Genomic DNA, 23112 nt, shown 5'->3' with positions numbered 1-23112 from the left:
AAAAAAAAAAAAAAAGTCAACCTGGATTTATTCTATCTCTAATCAAAACAATATTTCTCACATATGAAAGTAGAGGGGTTGGAGTTGTATCTTCCAGACATTTGGCAGTTCATTTTCTCTTGTGCCTGTGACTAAAACCAGACTTGCAAATTTAAAATATGCCTATCTTTTTTCAGAAATATTCAAACAAAAAGTGTCTACAAATCTATGCATACACTAATTAAAGCAACTTGGATGAAGAACTGGGGAGAATCCTGAGATCCAATTATTTTCCTAATAACAAATAATATAAGATTCTTTCCAAACTGGTTTGGGAGAGAGATCAAATGGTTAGTTATACTCTTGATAACAGTTAGTTGGCAGATAATAACTGCCTTGTAGATTCTATCTAAAAGAATAGCCATCAAAATAAAATACAAAACTCAAAATTTATGGAGGAAAATTCACTTGTTCTCAACCATATTTTTATTAATGGGAAAATACAACATTAAACAGAATTCTGAAAAGAAAAGGAAGAGAAGATGTATCTGTCAACTAAAATTCATAGTCCAGTGGCATTTTAGCAGGTCTGATATTTTGTTTTTTGCTCTCCCACTACTTACTTGTGAGGCCTTGTTCACATAATTTTATCTCATTTGTAAATGGAATTACCAAGGACATCTGGTTAAACATCCAGAAAACACGACATAGTCAGAACCTAATACTAAATCTGATTTCACGGTTATCCTGAAAATCCACAGGATCCCCCCATCCACCAACCAAGTTTAGAGATTATTGTCAATCATCAACCATCCTGGGGACGAAAGTCCATTTGGTCAATGCAATGGATCAAAAGATGAGTTATTTCAAACATCCATTCTGTGTACCTAACAATCACCTCATTAACTTATTTATGCCAACAAAAACCCTTCTGGTATCATTTCCAATTTCAATGGGATTTTAAGAGGAAGGTAAACTCTAATTTAGAAGCTATGTGTCCAACACTGTGCTAGGCACCTTCACACAGTGATACAGGAGTTAAGAAATTACTTAGGCAGATAGTGAGGGTACAGAAGTCCTTGGAAAGGTTTTCCTTTTAATGAAAAGCAGCTCCAAATCATTTTCTAACAAAAAGCAGCCTGTAAAGCTGAGCTGCAGACAAAGACAAGCAAGCTGGGAGCTTGCACGGGTAAATGCCAGAAGGAAAGAACTACCTGGGACTAGACATGTTCAAAATGGTGGCTCTATCTTCCCTTCTCTGCCAACCACATGTGTAGTAAGAAGGAGACAAGATGGCGCTGGCCAAGGGAAAGTTCATATGCATAATAAGATTAGGGTGGGGCGACCAGCCTTCCCCAGGCTATGCAATTGTCACACCTGACTGAACCAATCTGTGAGCCCTACCTAAATCGGACACTGCCTCCTCAAGCCAGATAATAAAGTCCTGCGCATCCACTGCCAGCTGGCCTTTTCCTCTCGGAAGTCCTCTCTTTTACTAGAGAGAGCTGTTTTCCTTTCTCTTTCTTCCTGTTTTCCTTTCTCTTTCTTCTGCCTATTAAACCTCCACTCCTAAACTACTTATGTGTGTCCGTGTCCTAAATTTTCTTGGTGCAAGATGACGAACCCTAGGTATTTACCCCACACAATGTAGCCACTTCAACAGTGCTTTTATTTAAAGTCAAACATAAACTGCTATATTGTGACCTGACAGGTCTATTCTTATAGGCTGTGTGAAGATTAACAAAGATAATGGATTGCTAGTGCTCTATGAACAGCAAAATTAAAGAAAATAAATGTTAAATATTATTTTATTTCAGGTCACATGGAGGTTCAATTCCATACATTCCCATTGAAATTGGAAATGACAACAGAAGGGTTTTTGTCTCACCAAGGCTCCCTCCCTCAGCTCTAAGCTTACAGTCGATGGTCTAAAGAGGCTTCGAGGATGGTTCCATAACAGCAGTGATATCAAAGTCCAAAGAACTGCCTTGGATGTTAAACTGGAGGTACTAAGGTGGTAAAGAATTATAAGGAAGGCTGGGCGCAGTGGCTCACGCCTGTAATCCCAACACTTTGGGAGGCTGAGGCGGATGGATCACGAGGTCAGGAGTTCAAGACCGGCCTGGCCAACATGGTGAAACTCCATCTCTACTAAAAATACAAAAATTAGCTGGGCGTGGTGGTGGGCACCTGTAATCCCAGCTACTCGGGAGGCTGAGGCAGGAGAACCGTCTGAACCTGGGGGGCAGAGGTTGCAGTGACCCGAGATAGTGCTACTGTACTCCAGCCTGGGCGACAGGGTGAGACTCTTTCTCAAAACAAAAAACCAAACCAAAACAAACAAACAACTGGAAGGAAAACTTAGCCAAAGGGCTAGATCTTTATTGGTTGTAACTTAGGCAGGAAGAGGTAGCCAAGAGAACATGGGACTTTAGGCCAGAGACCTGGGTGTGCAGCATGGGCTTTTTCAAGGTGCTGAAGGTCTGGTTTTAGATAAATCACATATCCTTCTTAGTGACCAATTTCCTTTTCTTTTTCCATTTTATTATACAAAAGTAGAGAGAATAATGAACCCCCACTTACTTATCACCTCGCTTCAACAATGATCAACTCATAACCAAACAGTGCATTTGTCACTCAGCCTCCATTCCTGGATTGTTGATGCATTGGTTATCTATTATTGTGTAACAAATTATCCCAAAACTTAGTGGTTTAGAACAAGCATTTATTATCTCACACTTCCTGTGCATCAGGAATTTGGAAGCAGCTGGGTGGCTCTGGCTCAGTCTCTCATAAAGCTATAGTCAGGATGTAGGCAAGAACTGCAGTCAAAGGATTAGCTATGGCTAAAGAAGGGAATGGCAATAGGTCCCTAAGCCAAGACTGGCCCACAGCCTGTTCGGTAAACAAAGTTTTACTGGAACACAGCCACTCTCTTTCATTTACATATGTCTATGACTGCTTTTGCATTACAGCAGCAGAACTAAATAGCTGTGATAGAGACTGGATGGCCCACATGCCTGAAGTGTTTACTATCTGACCCTTTACAGAAAAAGTTTGCCAACTCCTAGCCCAGAGAATCTGTTTCCAAGATCACTTGCTCCCATGGTTATTGGCAATAGGCCATGTTCCTAGTCATGTAGGCTTCTACACTGGCTGGCTAAGTGTCCTCACAACATGGAAGCTAGCTTCACAAGAGGAAGAGTGATTCAAGAGGCAGAAGGCAGAAGCCATCATGTTTTTTAATGACGTGGCCTCAGAAGAAACATAACATCATTTCTGCAGTATTCTACTGATCCACAGACCAATCAAGATGTAAAATGGGAGAGGACTCCACAAGGGCATAAATACTAGGCAGCAGGGATCACTGCAGACCATCTTAGAAGCTGACAACCACAGCTGGAGATCCATTCCTTAATCTGTAAAGTCAGGATTCCCAAAAAGATCATTTCTATAGAATTTTTCAGCTCTAACATTGGACAGTTACATGATGCAGAGAACTTCTGATATATTTTTGTGTTTTAATCATAGATGTATTCAATTAGTATTTGTTGCAGAATTTTTTTTTTTTTTTTTTTTTTGAGATGGAGTCTTGCTCTGTCGCCCAGGCTGGACTGTGGTCTCAGCTCACTGCAACCTCCGCCTCCCGGGTTCAAGCAATTCTCCTGCCTCAGCCTCCTTAGTAGCTAGGACTACAGCCATGTGCCACCACAGCTGGCTAATTCTTTGTGTTTTTGTAGAGATGGGGTTTCACCATGTTGACCAGGCTGGTCTTGAACTCCTGACTTCAAGCAATCCACCCGCCTGGGCCTCCCAAAGTGCTGGGATGACAGGCGTGAGCTACTGTACCCAGCTGTTGCTGAACTTTAATACATGTATTTTCATTTTGAGTTTCATGAGTTAATTATATTACTATTTATGTTCTCATAAGCATTATTTCCTTATGAAGTGATTATTTTCCTTTAGGTAGTATTTCAAAGAGTTCTCAAATCCAAACATTTCTTGTTTTCTACATTCTATTCTTTTTTTTTTTTGAGACGGAGTCTCGCTCTGTTGCCCAGGCTGGAATGCAGTGGCCGGATCTCAGCTCACTGCAAGCTCTGCCTCCCGGGTTCACGCCATTCTCCTGCCTCAGCCTCCCGAGTAGCTGGGACTACAGGCGCCCGCCACCTCGCCCAGCTAGTCTTTTTTGTATTTTTTAGTAGAGGCGGGGTTTCACCGCATTAGCCAGGATGGTCTCGATCTCCTGACCTCATGATCCGCCCGTCTCAGCCTCCCAAAGTGCTGGGATTACAGGCTTGAGCCACCGTGCCCGGCCTCTCTACATTCTATTCTTAAGGCAAAGAGACAAATGAGCAAATGTGTTGCTCTTAGGGCTTTACTTTAAAAGTCTAAATTTCCTAGTCTATCAATCACTAATGTATTTCAGCCCAATTTCTCTGATCTATGTTCATTACATAATGTAATATTCAGTCATATTCCTGAGATCCCATAGCACTAGAAATCAAGTGAAAAATAATACCGGGCCGGGCACAGTGGCTCACGCCTGTAATCCCAACACTTTGAGAGGCTGAGGAGGGTGGATTGCTTGAGCCCAGGAGTTTGAGACTAGCCTGGGCAACATGGTGAAATCCTGTCTCTACAAAAAATACAAAAATTAGTCCGTCATGGTGGCGCACACCTGTAGTCCCAGATACTCGGGAAGCTGAGGTGGGAAGATGGCTTGAGCCCAGGAGGTGGAGGCTGCAGGTTGCAGTGAGCTGTGAACGTGCCACTGTACTCCAGCCTGGGCAACAGAGCCAGACTCTGTCTCAAAAAAGAAAAGAAAACAGAAACAAAAGAAAAGCAAAGGCAAAGGAAAAGAAAAGGAAAGGAATACTGTTACAGTAAACAAAACTTTCCAATTTTAGCAATTTACCAATAATTAAAAACAAAAGGTTTTTTTTAAGTGTGGTTTCCTACACTTTTGGTGTAGGAAAGTATATTAAATATTTAATAATGGTTTCCTGAATCTAATACTCAACTATAACACACAGAGGATAATTTCAAAGTCAAAGGATTAGCACTTAATAGAAAAAAGGCACAAAGGGATGGGGCTTTGACCCTAATGATGTTCACTTAATTAATGACTCCTTCATTCAACGATTATAAATCTATATTTCTGAAGTAATCCTGCTTCCAAAAAGCTTGTTTGGTAGTCATAGACCAATATCTTTAAATTCGATGATGCCAACAGTATAATCTTTTAAAAAGAATTGGTCGAGGGCCAAGCACAGGGGCTCACACCTGTAATCCCAGCACTTTGGGAGGCCAAAATGGATGGATCACTTGAGGTCAAGAGTTTGAGACCAGCCTGGCCAACATGGCGAAACTCTGTCTCTGCTAAAAATACAAAAATTATCCGGGCATGGTGGCACACACCTGTAGTCCCAGCTACTCGGGAGGCTGAGGTGGGAGAATCGCTTGAATCCAGAAGGTGGAAGTTGCAGTGAACTGAGATTGCACCACCACACTCCAGGGTAGATGACAGAGCGAGACTGTCTCAAAAAAAGAACTGGCCAGGGCTGGGAGCGGTGGCTAACACTTGTAATCCCAGTACTTTGGGAGGCCAATGTGGGTGACTTGCTTGAGCTCGGAAGATGCAGACCAGCCTGGGGAACATGGTGAAACCCTGTTTCTACAAAAAATAAAAATAAAAATTATAATTAGCTGGGGATGGTGGTGCACACCTGTAGTCCCAGCTACTTGGGGGACTGAGGCAGGAATTTGGGGACTGAGGCAGGAAGATCACTTGAGCCTGGGAGGTTGAGGCTGCAGTGAGCATGCATTCCACTGCATTCCAGCCTGGGTGACAAAGTGACACCCCGTCTCAAAAAATAAAGAAAAGAATTGGGCGTGGTGGCTCATGCCTATAATGCCAGCACTTTAGCAGGCCCAGGTGGGCAGATAACTTGAGTCCAGGAGTTCGAAACCAGCCTGGGCAACATGGCAAGACCCTGTCTCTACTATAAATATACAGAAAAATACAAAATATTAGCCAGATGTGGTAGCTAACGCTGGTAGTTCCAGCTACTTGGTAGGCTGAGGAAGTAGGATTGCTTGAACCTGGAGGTCAAGGCTGTAGTTAGCTGTGATCTTGCCACTGCACTCCAGCCTGAGTGACAGAGTAAGACCATGTCTCAAAAAAAAAAAAAAAAAAAAAAAAATTCTTGTGGTAAAATACACATAACATAAAATCTACCATCTTAACTACTATCACGTGTCCAGTAGTATTAAACACATCGCTACCTCCATCTTCATAACTTTTTCATCTAACAGTATAATCTTTTAATTTCCTAAAACATTTAATAAAAAGTAAATAAATGGATGCATAAGTCAATCCTAGGCATTTACCTGCAAAAGGAAAAGCTGCTCTCACATATGTTGACCATCATGGCAATGCAGTTATTAATCTAATACAGAATATGAGATTGGAACTCTAAGTTTAAAAAAGAATACATCCCTTTGTTGTTGTTGTTGTTGTTGTTGTTGTTGTTGTTGTTGTTGTTTTTTGAGACGGAGTCTCGCTCTGCCACCCAGGCTGGAGTGCAGTGGCCGGATCTCAGCTCACTGCAAGCTCCGCCTCCCGGGTTTACGCCATTCTCCTGCCTCAGCCTCCCGAGTAGCTGGGACTACAGGCGCCCGCCACCTCGCCCGGCTAGTTTTTTGTATTTTAAGTAGAGACAGGGTTTCACCGTATTAGCCAGGATGGTCTCGATCTCCTGACCTCGTGATCCACCCGTCTCGGCCTCCCAAAGTGCTGGGATTACAGGCTTGAGCCACCGCGCCCGTCCTGTTGTTGTTTTTTGAGACGGAGTCTTGTTCTGCCACCCAGGCTGGAGTGCAGTATGCGATCTCGGCTCACTGCAACCTCTGCCTCACCGGTTCAAGTGACTCTCCTGCCTCAGCCTCCTGAGTAGCTGGGATTACAGGCGCGTGCCACCATGCCCGGCTAATTTTTGTATTTTTAGTAGAGATGGGGTTTCACCGCGTTGGTGAGGCTGGTCTTGAACTCCTGACCTAGTGGTCCGCCTGCCTCAGCCTCCCAAAGTGCTAGCATTATAGGCGTGAGCCACCACGCCCGGCCTTTTTTGTTGTTTTTAAATATAGTTTTAAGCATTCTGAAATCTCTAGAATTTATTAAATGAGGCAAGTTTTTTCTTTACCAATGCAAATACATTTGAATGACATCTGTGAACATGGTCCCAAGCACACGGCCATCACTTCTACAGCACAGTGACCCCAAGGCCTTTCTCTGTGGAACGGACTTGTGCTTCCAGGCCCCCTCTTACCACACTGCTTCCAATCTATCAATAGGGTGACTCGAAAAATGCTGAATTTTATTCCATTTCATAGCCTATTCGGTAGTTTTCATAAGAAAAAATAAATCTGCTTCTGATTTGGCCATGTTTCTTACATCTATGGGGAATATTAAGATATATCAATTTCAAAGTTTGCTTAGAAAACCAATGATATAAAGTAGCCATTTACATACATTGTTTACTGAGGAAGACGATGATCAGAAGAGCTGTAGTTTTATTTACTGTCTGGGTGACTCTGCGCACTTTAAAGAAATTTTTCTCTGGTGAAAACAGAAAATACAGGGGGAAAACGTCTACCCATCAGTGGTTAAAGGAGGATTGCTCCAGGGCCTGAATTAGTTTTCTAGCTAACAAGTACAAGTGTAAAACAAACTATTTTAGAATTCTTCCTTGCTTGATTTGGGGTCATTTTACAGTCTTGGGGAGCTACTCTTGTTACTAATGTCAACCACAGTCAGTATTTTTGGGGGGAAAAAAAAAAGGATTTGAACTTTATCAAGGCAAGGTACGTGGTCCTTCTAAAGTGTCCACATGTAACTCTTCAGAATGCGTTCTCTTCCCCAGTGATCCCAGAAAGGCACATAACCTGTTTCCATTTCTGCCAGGGTATCTATTTTAAGACTCTTCTTTTTTTGTCCAAGGACATAATTTGTCCTTATTTATTTAATATATTGGCTTGTGAATTACATATGAGTCAACAAACTCAGTTTGATGAAGTGGATATTTATTCAGAGTCTACTGGGCACCAGGCCCTGTGCTGGGTGAGGGGACTCAGCGTTGAGTGAGTCGGCACGTGGTCCTTGGGGACCTCACAGCTCACAAGGAAGACTGAAACAGAACCAACTATAGTGGGGCAAATGAACAGAAATGGGTACCAGGCTCCTGTTACTCAATGGGAAGAAGGCTTTCTCCAGGAGGTGGGGTCTGTGAAGCTGACAGCAGAGGGCAGGTATACTGGTGGTCAGAGTTACAAAGTAGCAGGGGTGCTTGGGAATCTTGCTAGACCCAAAAGGTGCAGAGGAGCCAGTATTTTATTCGTGCATTCAGTATCTTTAAAGGAGGTTATCATTTTACTAACTGGAGAGAAATTTACTATGCAAAAAATTACCTGCAAATGGCTAACAGACCCTACCCTGGAGAGCTGTTCTGAAGAGACACTGGCACATGCAGAAGGTTTAGAACAGTGCCTGGCTCATGTTCTCACATACTACATGTCAGCTGTTACTACCTCATTGTTATTACAGCCCAGCTGTGTTCGGTCATGAAAATAGGTGGGATTGCCACAAAGGTAGAATTCTGACTCTCCAGGCAAATCTGATGTTACAGTACGATTTTATCCTAGAATTCCTTGTTGGGTTCACCCAGCAACTGCATGAGGTAGTCCTCCTCCTCCCTCATCATCCTCATTCCCCCAGCATACTGCTCCATAATGGGTCTTACTCATATTGCCTTATTCCAGCCTTATTCTGACTTTGCCCCATTTGAGTGTTGGGGGGACTTAAATACAGGAAGGTCAAGTTACTTGCTCTGCAGCTACACGAGGCTGAAACCTCCTTTGCAAAAATCGTTAACAGTGAGAAAGTTATGACAGTGAAAGGGATCTGATCCAACCAACTCTATCTTACTTCCAACCTCTAAGCTAGCTGCCCTTGCTCATTCCTAAGCAAAGGCCAAACTAACTTTGGAAGAAATTCAGTTTATAGTTTAACTTTGAAACAAAGATGATAAAAGTCCTCTCCTGAAACAAACTCCTTTCTTGCCTGGGAGCCAGACCACCTTTATAAAACTAACAAATTGGCCACAAGACTTGCAACTTCCCCAGTTACTCCTGCAGATCACATGCAGAACCTAAGATCGGTCTTTTAAGATGTCTTTTCCAGTTTTTGCATTTCTGAGGACTGATGGCTCTACTAGATTCACCAGCCAGTCCTGTGGCCCTCACCCAGGAACTGACTCAGCTGAAGAAAACAGCTTTGACTCACTGTGATTTCATCTCTGATCCAATCAGTCAGTACTCCCCACTCCCTGGCCCCCTACCTGCCAAACTATCCTTGAAAAACTCTAGTCTGAATTTTTGGGGAGACTGATTTGAGTAATAATAAAACTCTTCTCTCATGTTCAACCTGCTCTGCATGAATTAAACTAGTTCTCTAGTGCAATTCTCCTGTCTTGATAAATTGGCTCTATCTGAACAGTGGGTGAAATGAACCCTTTGGACGGTTACAGGGCTGGAAGACAAACCTTCCAACAAAAGAAGAAAGGGAAAGGCAGGCTCAGACAGGTCACCCAAATGACAGATATACCATAAACTTTTGTACTTTTTACTGGGCCTAGACTTGACCTGTGGCCCTGGGAAGTAGACCACCCCTTCCTAAGAACTATGGCTCTGGCACTGGTGGCTATTGGCTTTGTTAGAGGCTAATTCTTTATTTGGATTTAACATTTCATTCTGAACTAGATGTTGGCAGATTAATATGCGATTACCTATTCAATAGTCAAATACTTTAGCACCTTAATTCTAGGCTGTGAAATTTCACGGTTTCCATTAAAATGCTTATATATTTACTGTAACTTTTTTTTTTTTTTTAATAGAGATGAGGTGTTGCCATGTTGCCCAGGCTGGTCTCAAGCTATCTGTCTGCCTTGGTCTCCTATATTTACCTTAACTTGACAGCACAAATGGAGCGGTGGGGAAGAAGTTCAGATGTTGAAAAAAACCTATCAATTTAAAACTGAATACTTAAATATAGACCAAAAATAAAATCCTAAGCCCCCCAACTAACAGAATGGACCCCCCTCCCCTGGGCCAAGGGGATCTCAGAGAAACCTGGAACGCTGAATTCTCAGCCATGACAGGGAGGTCGGACAGGCCTCATTATACATCTCCCTTTTGGAATTTAGGTACAAATGACCACCAGCATTAACATTAAAATAGAGATCATTAGACTGTCAAAACAGACCCTTTGTGGCAGTAAGATATCAAATTGCAACCTGACTGCGGTACAGCATCACATGACAGATAGCACACTCCAAAGGAAATCAAATATTTTACCCCACAATATATTTCTTTGACATATTTTGAAATGGTTCCACAATACTATCTCTTGTGGGGAAAATCTGCATCTGTAGAGAATAACCATTAATACAGCCAGTCCTTTCCTGTATGTAGGAGAGATGAACCAAGAGTCTGATGCCTCTTAAGGTCTGAAGAAACATTTACCATGCATTCCCTCTGAAGGGTGCTACCACCTATCCAACGAGAACCTTGGCTTCCACAAACCCCCTTAATCTTAACTCAGGCAGTTTCTTCTACTGAAGCTTGACTCTTTCAACCAATTGCCAATTTGAATCCATCTATGACCTATAAGCCCAGCCCTCCCCCACCCCCACACCTTTCACATCGCATCAATGTATACCTCACATGTATTTATTTATGTCTTTCTCTGTAACTTCTGTCTACCTAAAATGTATAATTACGTCAAACTGTAATCTGACTGCCTTGGGCACTTTCTCAGGACTCAGACTGTTCCCTGGGGCTATGGTCACTCATACTGGCTTAGAATAAAACCTCTTTAAATATCTTACAGAGTTTGGTTTTTCCCTTAACATAACTAAATTTAAATACACTTAACTCTAAAAAACAAAGACACTATTTGATAAAGCCTGGCCCAGTTGGCCTGTCTAGTTTTGGGTCCTACACCTAATTTGAGGCCCCTGAGAGCTATACTTAGTAGTGTCTCCTTAAAGTCCTTCTCTTGTTCATTTAACTGATTCCTGAGGCTGTTTTCTTTCTCAAAGGCTCTGGGCAGCCAGCCCTGCTCCCTGGCTTCTGTTTGTGTTCTGGGCTCCCAGGAGGGCTGGCTGCCCAGAAGCAGGTTAAGTGGATGTTGTCCTTGTACTCTAGGCCACGGAGTTATCAAATGGTTCCTGCATTAGAATCCTTTCTATTTTTAATTGGATCTTAAAATGACTAAGAGATGAATAAATCAATTTGAAGAGAAATAAAAGGGCATCACTAGGATGATATTTACTGTCTAGAATTCTTTGTAAAGGTTTCAGCCAAATGAAGCCTAATCATTTGAAAATGCCCTTTGCAAAGTAAACTATTTTATTTTCCTCAGTTTGCCTCTCACCTTCAAGTATGTCTAATTTGCCTATATATTTAGAAATACCACATAGCTTCCTATTTGATACCAAAAGAGATCTGTTTTCAGTACGTTTTCTTCCCACATTCATTTCAGCAATCCACCACCACTCCTCCTGTGGTGAGAGGAATAACTGAATCCACAGAGCACGTCTCCAAATGGGATCCAAGGGCCCTGCATTAGAATCACTTGATATGCTGGTTTAAAAAGGAGATTTCCTGGGCCTTCCCACAGACTGGGGAATCCAGTCTTTCATTTTATGGGGGAAAAAACACACACAAAAAAAACAACAAAAAAACCCCTGAGATGCAAAGAGGCCACCTGACTTGTCCACAGGTGGTACAAGGTGGCCCCAAACTTGCTTGTTCTTGGCACTCACCTGGCCATGCCTGGGAATCTATCTTTGCTGGGGGGGTGGGGATTGATAAAAGTGGGGTGGAGACACAGGAGCGTTTTTTGAAAAATGTAGGTCCTTGGGTCCCACCTTTGATTTAGGGAATAAGAATCTTCAAGGCATAGGGTCTAGGTACATGTTTTTTTCACAAGGTTTACATGTAAAATGCACAATCCTATTTAAGGACTGCCTGATGACTTAAATTTCTCAATCATATTCTGCCCATAAAATGAGACTTGAGTTGAAAAGTAGCAATTCAGGTATAAATTAAACATAGTAAGTATTCATAAGTAATAATTTCTACTGATAAGCTTACTATCAATGTCTGGTTAGCAATTCAGGTCTAAATTAAACATCATAACTATCCATAAGTAATAATTTCTACTGATAAGCTTACTATTAATGTCTGGTTACTTAATAGTGAGACTTCACCCAAATGTGTTTTCAATAACTCAATTTCTGATCTGGGCCCATAAACTGACCAAGGTACCTGACAGAAGCTCTCTCTGCTTTTGTTACATGGGAGGAGCCCAGTGAGTTGAGGCTACTTATAGTTACAAAGGAGATAGTTAAATGTCAGGTTAAAGAAAAATGAGAAACATATTCTACATCCTAGAAATGGCACTAGTTCAGCTAGTAAACTGAAGTCATGGCCAGTTAATTTTTTGAGTTTCTGAAAAGTAGGTGACCTTTTGTACCTTCTAGGACCTCCTGGGCAGTGAGACTAAACAGGAATTGTGATGAAAATGTTTGTCTCTCCTGGATGGTGGCACAGACTTGGGTGGCCCATGTAGCAGTGTCAACCATACAGCAAAGCCTTGAGTCAGTGAAAGACAGTGAGAGGCGGTTGTTACATACAGTATCTTCAGTTCAACTTTTACCCTGAACCTTTTTTTTGAGACAGAGTCTTACTCTGTTACCCAGCCTGGAGTGCAGAGGCATGATCTCGGCTCACTGCAACCTCCGCCTTCCAGATTCAAGCGATTCTTGTGCCTCAGCCTCCCGAGTAGCTGGAATTACAGGCGTGTGCCACCGCACCCAGCTAATTTTTGTATTTTTAGCAGAGATGGGGTTTTACCATGTTGGCTGGGCTGGTCTCAAACTCCTGACCTTAACTGATCCACCCACCTTGGCCTCCCAAAGTGCTGGGATTACAGGTGTGAGCCACCGCACCCAGCCAACCCTGAACCTTTTATTCTCAGATTGATAATTAAAAGAAAAAAATCTAGTGGAGACAGGGAAGGAGAACACTTCTGGGTTTGCAAGGCCCTAAGAGAGCCTGACAACACTCATCATTGCTGTCTGCCCACTTGATGGATCAGAGACATTAGAGCTGCTCATGTACAAATTTAAAAATCACCTTCAGGGCAAGCTATGTAAGTCCTATTAGAAAGCATTAAATAAGTATACTGAATGGAACCTGTTAGACATCTGTCCCTCCAGAATCACCTTTTCTTACAAGGTGATTTTAACCAGAGAATCAGATCTATGTCCTTAGGAGAAAAAAATCTCAAAGAGACATAACATCTTTTAGATTTTTTTCTTCTTTCTAAGTAATACAGGTCGAGCATCCCTAATCTGAAAATCTGAAATACTCCAAAATCCCGAAATTTTTTGAACGCCAAAAAAAAAAAAAAAAAAAAGCTCACTGGAGCATTTCAGATTTCAGATTTTCCCATTAGGAATGCTCAGTAGTAAATACAATACAAATATTCAAAAATCTGAAAAAAAACAAAATCTAAAACACTTCTGGTCCTAAGCACTTTGGATAAGGGATACTCAACTTGTATGAGATAGGGTTTTGGTCAGTGTTTCATTTCTCAAAGAAGATGAGTGTGAATAAATTTGGAATTAGGGCTTTGCCTCACTGTCAGGTAAAGTGTACCTGAAGATATGGGAATCTAAGAGCTGAGATGACTTGAGAGGTCATTTAGCCATATCCATAGTAAACACATATCCATGACACCCTCAATGGCAAATATAACGGTCCTGCATTTGGAGTTTTAGGTAAATGTATTTAGTAACATGAGACATATTAATAATATGTTGAATTTGGTGGTCGTGAAGGAAGTTCATAGGGAATGAGTTATAATTTCATTCTCTCAATAAAATCCTTTTCTTTTTAGGCAAACTTTAACTAGTAACATGAAATCCCGAGTGATTTTTTCAAAAGCAGATCCTTTTTAAAAAAGCAAATTCATGGAATTTTATGGTCTAGACAGACCATAAAATTTATTGTATAGATATACCATGAAATCCTGAGTAACATGAAGCATGATTCTTCCTTGACCTGGAGTTAAGATGTGTATGTACGAGCCAGGAAGTTGCCTGCCCCCATCTACAAAATGTCACCAGAAATGTAATCAATGGAGAAATCTGATTAACTAAAACTCTTCCAGACACAAGGCTGTATATTAAGCTTTTTTTCTTACATACCTCTTAAAGTTTTAGATGCTTTATGCCCTCTCACACATTTTAAACTGACACCTAAAATCTTTTAATCATAAATTCAATAGCCACAAAAATGTAGGCAGTGTGTATGTGTATGCATAAGCATAGACAGATCTTTTTGAAAAAAGCAGGTTACTGGAATTTTATTGTGTAGATATACAATAGATTTATGTAATCATTCTCCTATTGAGGAATTTAGTTATCTCCAGATTTTGCTAATAAAATGTTTCAATGATTAAATTTTGGTACAATTTTCAGATACAACCATTACCCTAGTAAGATTTGGTTTGTGTTGCAGAGTAATTGAAATTAAATTCAACTACAATTCTAGAAAGACTGAACCAATTTACACTTCTATCAGGTATATATAAAAGAATGTCCATTTCCCAAATCTAACGAGGACAGGCTATCATGACATAATCCAATAGAACATGTGAAATGTGGTATTTCACTGGTGTTTAAATTTATATTTCTTTAATTTTGAATGAGGTTGAGCATATCTTCATATGTTATCCTTTCATTACTGTACTGTCATTTTTTTTTTTATTATACTTTAAGTTCTAGGGTACATGTGCATAATGTGCAGGTTTGTTACATATGTATATTTGTGCCATGTTGGTGTGCTGCACCCATCAACTCGTCAGCACCCATCAATTCATCATTTATATCTTGTATAACTCCCCAATGCATGTACTGTCATTTTTTATAGATTTGTGGAAACTTTTTTTGAATTAAAAGATATTGACTTCGTTATATAAGAAAATATTTTTCCAGGTTGTCCAATTTATCTTTTGAGTCTGCTTATTTTTTGTCATACATAAGTTTTCATTTTTCATGTATTTTACTTTATCATTTTTAAAAATGATTTTCGGGTTTTATGTCTTGATTGGGAAGGCATTTCCCACTAAAAGATATACCCAGACTTTTAATAGACTTCTTATGGCTTACATTTTTTACATTTAAATCTGTCAACCTTGAATTTTGTGGTGGTGGGGAGGTTCACAAGGAATGAGTTAAAATAAAGTATAATAATTTTCCCAAACAGCTGATTTCCATCAAGCTGTGTAACAAATAATCCTTCTTTTTTCCACTGACATAAAATACCACTTTTACCATAAATGAAATCCCCAATTTTATTTGGGCCCATTTATGAACTCAATGCTCTCTATTCCACTGATTTTTCCATTTCTTCACTAATTTAAAATGTATTTAATTATAATTATTGTACTATGCAGAATACATTTTAATATCTGACAGAGTGAGAGTCCCCATTTTTCTTCTTTATCAGAAGTTTCCTTGCTATTCTCGGATGTTTATTTTGCTATATTTGAATTGGCATTGGATATTTACAAGACTGAATCTTTTGATCCCAGTAAAGTTTAAAAACATTTCTCCTATAAGTTATCTATATTGTTTCCATAAATTACCACCTAAGTTTTTACATTTTGGTTCCTTCTGTAAATGTGAATTTTCATCAAAATATTTTCTAACTGATTATTTCTTGTGAAAAGAAACACGATTTTAGATAAACTTTGTAACTTGCTTCCTTACCAAATTTTCCTATTTTTAATAATTTATAATTTTTTTCGCTATATAATCCTCTAATTTTTTCTTTTTTTTTTTTCCTTTTTTTTTTGAGACAAGGTCTCACTCTATCACCCAGGTGGGAGTGCAGTGGTGTAATCATGGCTCATTACAGCCTTGACCTCCTAGGCTCAAGCAATTCTCCCAGCTCAGCCTCCCAAGTAGCTGTTACTATAAGCATGCACCACCACGCCTGGCTAATTTTTGTATTTTTTTGTTGAGACAGGGTTTCATCATGTTGCCCAGGTTGTTCTTAAACTCCTGGGCTCAAGGGATCTACCCACCTCGGCCTCCCAAAGTGCTGGGATTACAGGTGTGAGCCACTGCACCCAACCTAATCCTCTAATTTTCAAGTAATAAGCTTGCCTCTTCTACTTGAACTTATCTCTTCCTCTTATACAACTGCATTGGTTAGTACCTCTAGAAGAATGCTAGCCGTCCGTGGTGATGATAGGTTTCCTGCCATTGCTGGGAATGCTCTGGAGTTTCATTATTGGGCATGATGGTGGGTTCTGGTTTAACATATAGACACACTGGCTAGCCCACATGCCAAAAGTGAACCTGCCCAACCTCTAGGAATGCAGGTAACTTATTCTTGTCACCTACTGTGTGGCAAACACGAGCACAGCTCTGGCTAGTTGGCCCAGGTTCATCCTCTTTTCCATATTCTTATCACAAGTCCTCTTCTGGAGTCACCCTGCCTAATCAGGGGCAAGTATTGGTTCGATGTGGGGTTCCCCTGTCTGGCGCACCACCCTTAGAGCCCTCATGCTTTGATCAAAGGGTCATCTTAAGTGGGTCCTCTTCACGTTCTTTTTTCTCCCAACTCCCCAAACATAAGAAGAAATATTCCTATGCAAAGTAGTTTAGAGGCCAAAGAAAGAGTGCCTGTCCAGCAGGTTCTGACCACAGCTTGTCCCCTCAGATGACAATGCTTTACTGATTCTCTCAATGCTTAAATTCCTATGCAGCACTAAAGATAAGAAGTGAGAGATACTCCAGGCATCTAGGGATCTCCTGTATACTCCCACTCTCCTACAAGCAGAAAATCATCAAAATGGTCAACTCCAGCATGGCTTTTTTTTTTTTTTGTAGTCTCTGGTAGAATGTGGAAGTCACTGAGACACAGTTTCTCCTTTCAGGGCAATTTTGCTGCTTCTACACACCTGATCTCATTCTGTCTTGCTCTCTGAAAGCTATTATTCAGGATTTTATTCACTCACTTCTCCTCACTTAATGTTTCAGTAGATGGCAAAACTGGAAGCTTGTGGGGAGCTACCCCAAGTTGATTCTTAGATGTCTGTCTTGTTCTTTTGCTGAATGCTAGCTCTATTCTTTATTTAACATTGCCTGAATATTTTTGTTTGTTTAGTTTAGTTCTTTAAACCTGTTTGTTGCTCATATTAGGATTTTGGTTTTGTTATGTCATCCTAAACTGCAGTCCTCTGTATTCATTTAAACTGGTAACTTCAAGGCTGAAGAAAATGCTGAGACTGATTCTTCTGAATTATTTTTCCTGTCATTTGCTAAAGTAATACATACATTTTCAGGACAGCTGCTCTTACCTGCTGCTTGAGTGCCTCCAAAGACTCAAATTCCAATCTGGCTAGTTTTATCTGGATATGCCGTGGTTTATCAGGTATGGCAAATGCAAGGATAAACTTTAAAGCCAGGAGTGCGTGCTGAAAACAAGAAAGAGTACATGTTGATGTGATACATCAGACCATATACGCAAGGAAATAAATTGATATCTAAGGAATCTAGGATCCTTTATATTAATCTTGGGTAATTTCTAACTATTGACCTGTGAAGTATCAAAGACCAAGCAGGCTCATGAGTTGTACTGAGTCCTCCCTGCTGTGGTTCATTCAATAATTTACTGACTTTATTTAATTCTTTTTTTTTTTTTTTTTTGAGACCGAGTCTCACTCTGTCGCCCAGGCTAGAGGAGGGCGGTGGCACGATCTCGGCTCACTGCTACCTCTGCCTCCCAGGTTTAAGCGATTCTCCCACCTCAGCCTCCTGAGTAGCTGGGATTACAGGCAGGCACCATCACACCCAACTAATTTTTTTAATATTTTTTAGTAGAGATGGGGGTTTCACCATGTTGGTCAGGCTGGTCTCAAACTCCTGACCTCAGGTGATCCACCCACCTCAGCCTCCCAAAGTGCTGGGATTACAGGTGTTGAGCTATCACATCCAGCCAGCTTTATTCTTTTAAAATCAGGTATTCCCATAAACTGATACCGTAATGGTACCCTCAATGTTTATAGAAAAATAGTTTATTCTGAAGTCTTCCACAAACTCTTTTCTAGCAATGTATCTTAGTATATAATATTTGTAGTCACTTCATTCTCTGCCCAATGTCCCTGTGCTGCACTTCAGTTTGAGTTACATAAAACGTACATATATATTAAAAATAAGGTGCCATGAATCCTCTAATCCCAATAGCGTTTGGTGCATTTTCTTTTATGATGTGATAATCAATAAAGATTAATTCAATGATTGTAACCATATGCTGCTGACTCCATATATGGTAAGTACACAGACAATATAATATGGAAAACTTAAAACCTGGCTATTATTTTTCTTCCTCATACAAGCATCATAAAGAAGTCCTCTATAACATAATGACATGAGATGTATAATTAAGCCAATGGTATTGCTTCCATTGGTAATCCCGCTGTTCAGATGTATAGGCTCAACCTACTGATGCTTCTCCAAATCCAGATCATCTTGTGTTCCAGAATCAACACCCACAGAAATCTAAGTAATCAAAAGGATACAGCTGCCTCTGTGGTGACAGCATGAATTACTAAATATTAAAAGTTGTGAATTTTAAAAGAAATAATTAAAAGGCATTAAGAAAATCAACGAGAGAGATGGAACAACCTTTAAGAAATGTTGCATTGAATTACTGACAGAAAAAGAACAGTTGAAAAAAATTAAAATAATTTCTTACTGTGATATTTTCAAAAGGAGGAATGAGCGATAAATAACAAGCAGATATCTCCTGGGAGAAGCATGAAATAGTGAAGGAAATCAGCATGATGCCAGAACAAGCAAAAATTTAATCAGAAGACTTGAAAATCAGCAGAACCCCAGGACAGGCCAAGCAGTGCCATAGAATAGACCAGGGACAGACAGCCTTCATGTAAATGTGACTGCCATGACCAAAGATGACACTGGAAGATACTGATTAAGGGTCCAGAGTAGAAAAACAAGTAGATAATACAGCATGGACCAGATGATACCCTATGTTAAAATTCTGAACTGAATTAATAAAAACCTGGATATAATCTCCAAATAATACACGAATAATTCAGAAAAGGCTATGCTGTACCATTATTTCATTCCATTAGAATACTGAGATATAATTTTATACAAGACAATCTCTTCAGTGGAAATATTAGACAAGAAATAAACAAATTAGTAGATAAAAAGAAATATTCCATGTATTTCAGAGTCTGTGTAGCCTTAAGTTGTCCTACATGACATGACAAAGTCATGGCCCCTTTCCATCTCTCCTAATAAATCTGTACCCATTTCCTCTTCCTCAGAGTCTTGGCAGGAATTGCAAAACAAAATATGCTGCTGAGGAAGGACATGCTTCCCTTGGATGTTAAGGCATCTGGAAGGTGTATTAACTCTCCTTTGGGAACCAGGACTGGCTATTAGGTAACAGAACAAGGTTGCCCAGATTTTGCTGCTATGGTTTCCATGCAAACTGTTCACAAAATTTTCATGAATTGAAAAAAGTTAGTATTGATTAGACAATATTAATCAAAACAGGATGCCATTTTAAACATTTACATAGCAACATGCTTTTATGAGTAATTCTCTATAGTTTATTTTCCAAAAAATATAGCATCTTCACAATGGTTTTCTTTAGATGGTGGCACTACAGACAGTCTATCTTCACTTTTTAATGGACATACATTACTTTTATATGGGGGGAAAACTTATATAAAAATTAGCCAGGCATGGTGGCAAGCACCTGTAATTGCAACTACTTGGGAGGCTGAGACAGGGGAATTGCTTGCACTTGGAAGGCAGAGGTTTCAGTGAGCTGCGATCGTGCTGCTGCACTCCAGCCAGGGAGACACAGTGAGAGACTCCATCTCAAAAAAAAAAAAATAAAAGCTGGGCAAAGTGATCACTTTGTATTCATTCATTCTGCAAATATGTGGAAAGTACTTATGCAGGGCCAGAGTGCTCAGATGGAAGCCTTCATCAACAACTTCCCAACCTTCTCTAATCTGTCATACTGATTTTCTTCCCATTTTGCCAAACTACCAGAAATTTCAACAATTATAGGTTTATTTGCTTTGATACACATTTTCTATTAAAAGTGAAAGCATCAGTGGGAAGGTTAAGGAGCATCAACTATTCACAGATATTGGTTAATTACTTTAATTAGTTGTTGCTAACAAGTTCTTTCTTGTTCTCCTCCACCCCTACGGCTAACCCCTAGGCAAATAACAATGAATACTTGGGAGTGAGGTGGGAAGACAACACAGCAGGGATAGGATCAGCTCCAACAGCAGGGGTCCTGCTTCAAGGAAGTGGTGTAAAGAGAAGCAGAAAGGAGCCAATATTGTCTCTATGGTCAGGAAAGGATATATTAGACCTTCCCCACCTCCACCCCCACTTTCTTAGCGGTTCTTATCCACGATCCAGAATTCAAGTTGAGCATCATGTTAAGTAAGCTTTTGTGTTGTAGCCTGGAAACCTAAATAACATTTATAGTCTCGTGTTTCAAACGGTCAATTTTTTGGATATTATTTATATTTTCCATACAGCCACTCTGTTTCAAGGCTGGGAACTGCTTTATGCTAACTAATCTGAGAAAGAAAAAACTGTAAAAAGCATTTTTGTCATTTTTTCTTGTTTAAATAAAAGAAAACTTGAGATAAAATAGGAATTTATTCATATTTGAAAAAAAAAAACACTCAAAATGAATAGTGGGGTGGAAGGAGCTTGTCTATGAAAAAAGAAGACATTTTATGCACCAGAATTGTGATTCTTCTTTTACAGTAAAACTCACAAAATTATATCCTAAACAAAGTAAAGGAGAAAAACAGTGAAGGTGGAGGAAGGGGAAGGGGAGGAGATGGGCAGAATTTTAAAACTAGTAAATACAAAGAAGTTGGCTCCCCACAACAATATGCCTTAAACAGTGATTATAGGGTGTCTCAGTTGGGAAAAGGAAAAAAAGTAACAGGACCAGAGAAAATTAGCACTCAGAAGCTAAATGTTTTCCAGTGCCAGTGGTAAAGTACTGCCTGCTCTGCTATTAGCACATTGCTCACCTTTGGTCACTGCAGGGTTGTCAAACCCTGGGACTCTCATGTCAGCTGCACAGAGAGCCAGCAGAACCATTTTATTTTGCAAAAACTAGAAAAATTGTGACGTGATCCATAGTAGTAGCTGTGTTTTGTAGTAATATGTCCCCAACCCTGTCTCTACTGAAACAGAAAATGCAAATTAGAGTTGAATTCTGAGACTTCTGAAAAGCAGATCTGATACCTACAATGGTATGTATGCAGAGTTACCTGTCTCCACTGAGATCCCAGCCACAACTGAACAAAAGGAGTGCCCTGAAAAAGGTATCCTCTGCTGATTACTAGACAAATTACGTGCCAAATGCGAATTAATAAAAATGATTAACGGAGCAGAGATTGAAAAAAATGTTATGGAATTAGGCTCTTAGGAAAACAACCTCAGGGATTTTCATTTTAAGATGGTAGACCAAGCAGGTACATCTACTTCTTCCACTTCCCAAAGGTCCCCTGAAATGACAGAAAGATATATTCTAAAAGGAACAACACTGGAAAATAAGAGAATTTGCCAGAACTTCTGAGGATAGGACCAAGGCAAAGACAGGTACTCCCAAAGGAGCCTCAGAGAAGGGCCAATGTCAGATTTGACCCCACAAAGGACCCCTGGTGAGCCAGGGAGTCTGCACCAAAGTGAATAAAGAACAGTCATCAGAGAAGCTGGGACCATGAGGAGCGTTTCTCATGCCACCTTGAAAGGGAAAGAGAAAGCAGAATGAATACATTCAACTTTCTGTCTTTTCAGAGGACTGCCTGAGGGACTAGTTTCTGTCTTTTCTAAATTAGAAGGCATGTGAACTTAAAGGGCATACTTTAAATGCCTAGGGGTTGCTGAGAACAATTAAGGGCTTGTCAGCTTGCAGCAGCACCAGAGAACTTGCAGTACTGCACACAGACACCAGAGGCAGCAAGAAATTACAACCTCCTGAAAAAGAAGCTGGCAAGCCTTTCTAATTTGAAAATTAGATGCATAATCCCAGAGAAGACACACTACCAGAAAAGATTTGAGTCTCTGATTCTCTAACTGGGCTGAATGGTGAAGGCCTTCCTTGTATAAAGCTAGTCTGTAATGACAGACAGATGGCTCTTTTTCAAATGCCCAAATGCCAGCAAAAAAACAAAAGGACATATAAAAAAAAGGAAAAATGGCCCAAGCAAAGAAACAGTAATTCTTCAGAAGCTGACCCAAAAGAAATGAAGACCTGTGAATTGCCTGACAGAGAATTCAAATAACTGTCTTTAAAAAGCTCAGTGAGCTATAAGAGGTCACAGACAACTAAATAAAATGAGGAAAACAATACATGAACAGAAAGAGACTATATCAGCAATCAAATAGAAACTATAAAAAAGAACCCAACAGAAATTCTGGTACTGAAGAATAACTGAATTGAACAAGTCACACCTAGGTATGGTGGGTCACACTTGTAATCTCAAGCACTTTGGAAGCCCAAGGTAGAGGATCATTTGAGAACAGGATTTGAGACTGGCCCAGGTAACATAGCAAGACCTCATCTCTACCAAAAAAAAAAAAAAAAATCAAAAACTTAGCTGGGTGTGGTGCTGCATGCCTATTGTCCCAGCTACTTGGGAGACTGAGGCTGTAGGATTGCTTGAATCCAGAAATTTGAGGCTGAAGTGAGCTACTATCACACCACCACACTCCGGCCTTGTGACACGGATACAGCCTTGTCTGTATCAAAAAAAAAAAAAAAAAAAAAAATTAAACAACGCACGGGGGCCCATGCCTGTAATCCCACCACTTTGGGAGGACAAGGCAGGTGGATCAGCCCGGGCAGGTGGACCAGCCCGGGCAACAAGAATGAAACTCCGTCTCAAAAAAAAAAAAAAAAAAAAAAAAA

The 23112-nt window shown here is 40.2% G+C and overlaps 1 protein-coding gene across 2 annotated transcripts in view; it reads right to left on the bottom strand.

Annotated features, from left to right (window-relative positions):
- Positions 1-23112, bottom strand: part of ANO10 (anoctamin 10) — a 262387-nt gene that overhangs the window by 55488 nt on the left and 183787 nt on the right. For both annotated transcript variants that reach the window (XM_017876324.1, XM_017876325.1), the window contains exon 12: positions 17480-17596. In XM_017876324.1, coding sequence (XP_017731813.1) covers positions 17480-17596 — 117 coding nt within the window. The remainder of the gene's footprint in view (positions 1-17479; positions 17597-23112) is intronic.

This window comes from Rhinopithecus bieti, unplaced genomic scaffold (genome assembly GCF_001698545.2).
Source record: "Rhinopithecus bieti isolate Rb0 unplaced genomic scaffold, ASM169854v2 scaffold_9581, whole genome shotgun sequence".
Lineage (NCBI taxonomy): Eukaryota > Metazoa > Chordata > Mammalia > Primates > Cercopithecidae > Rhinopithecus > Rhinopithecus bieti.
This window is presented reverse-complemented; position numbering and strand designations above follow the sequence as displayed.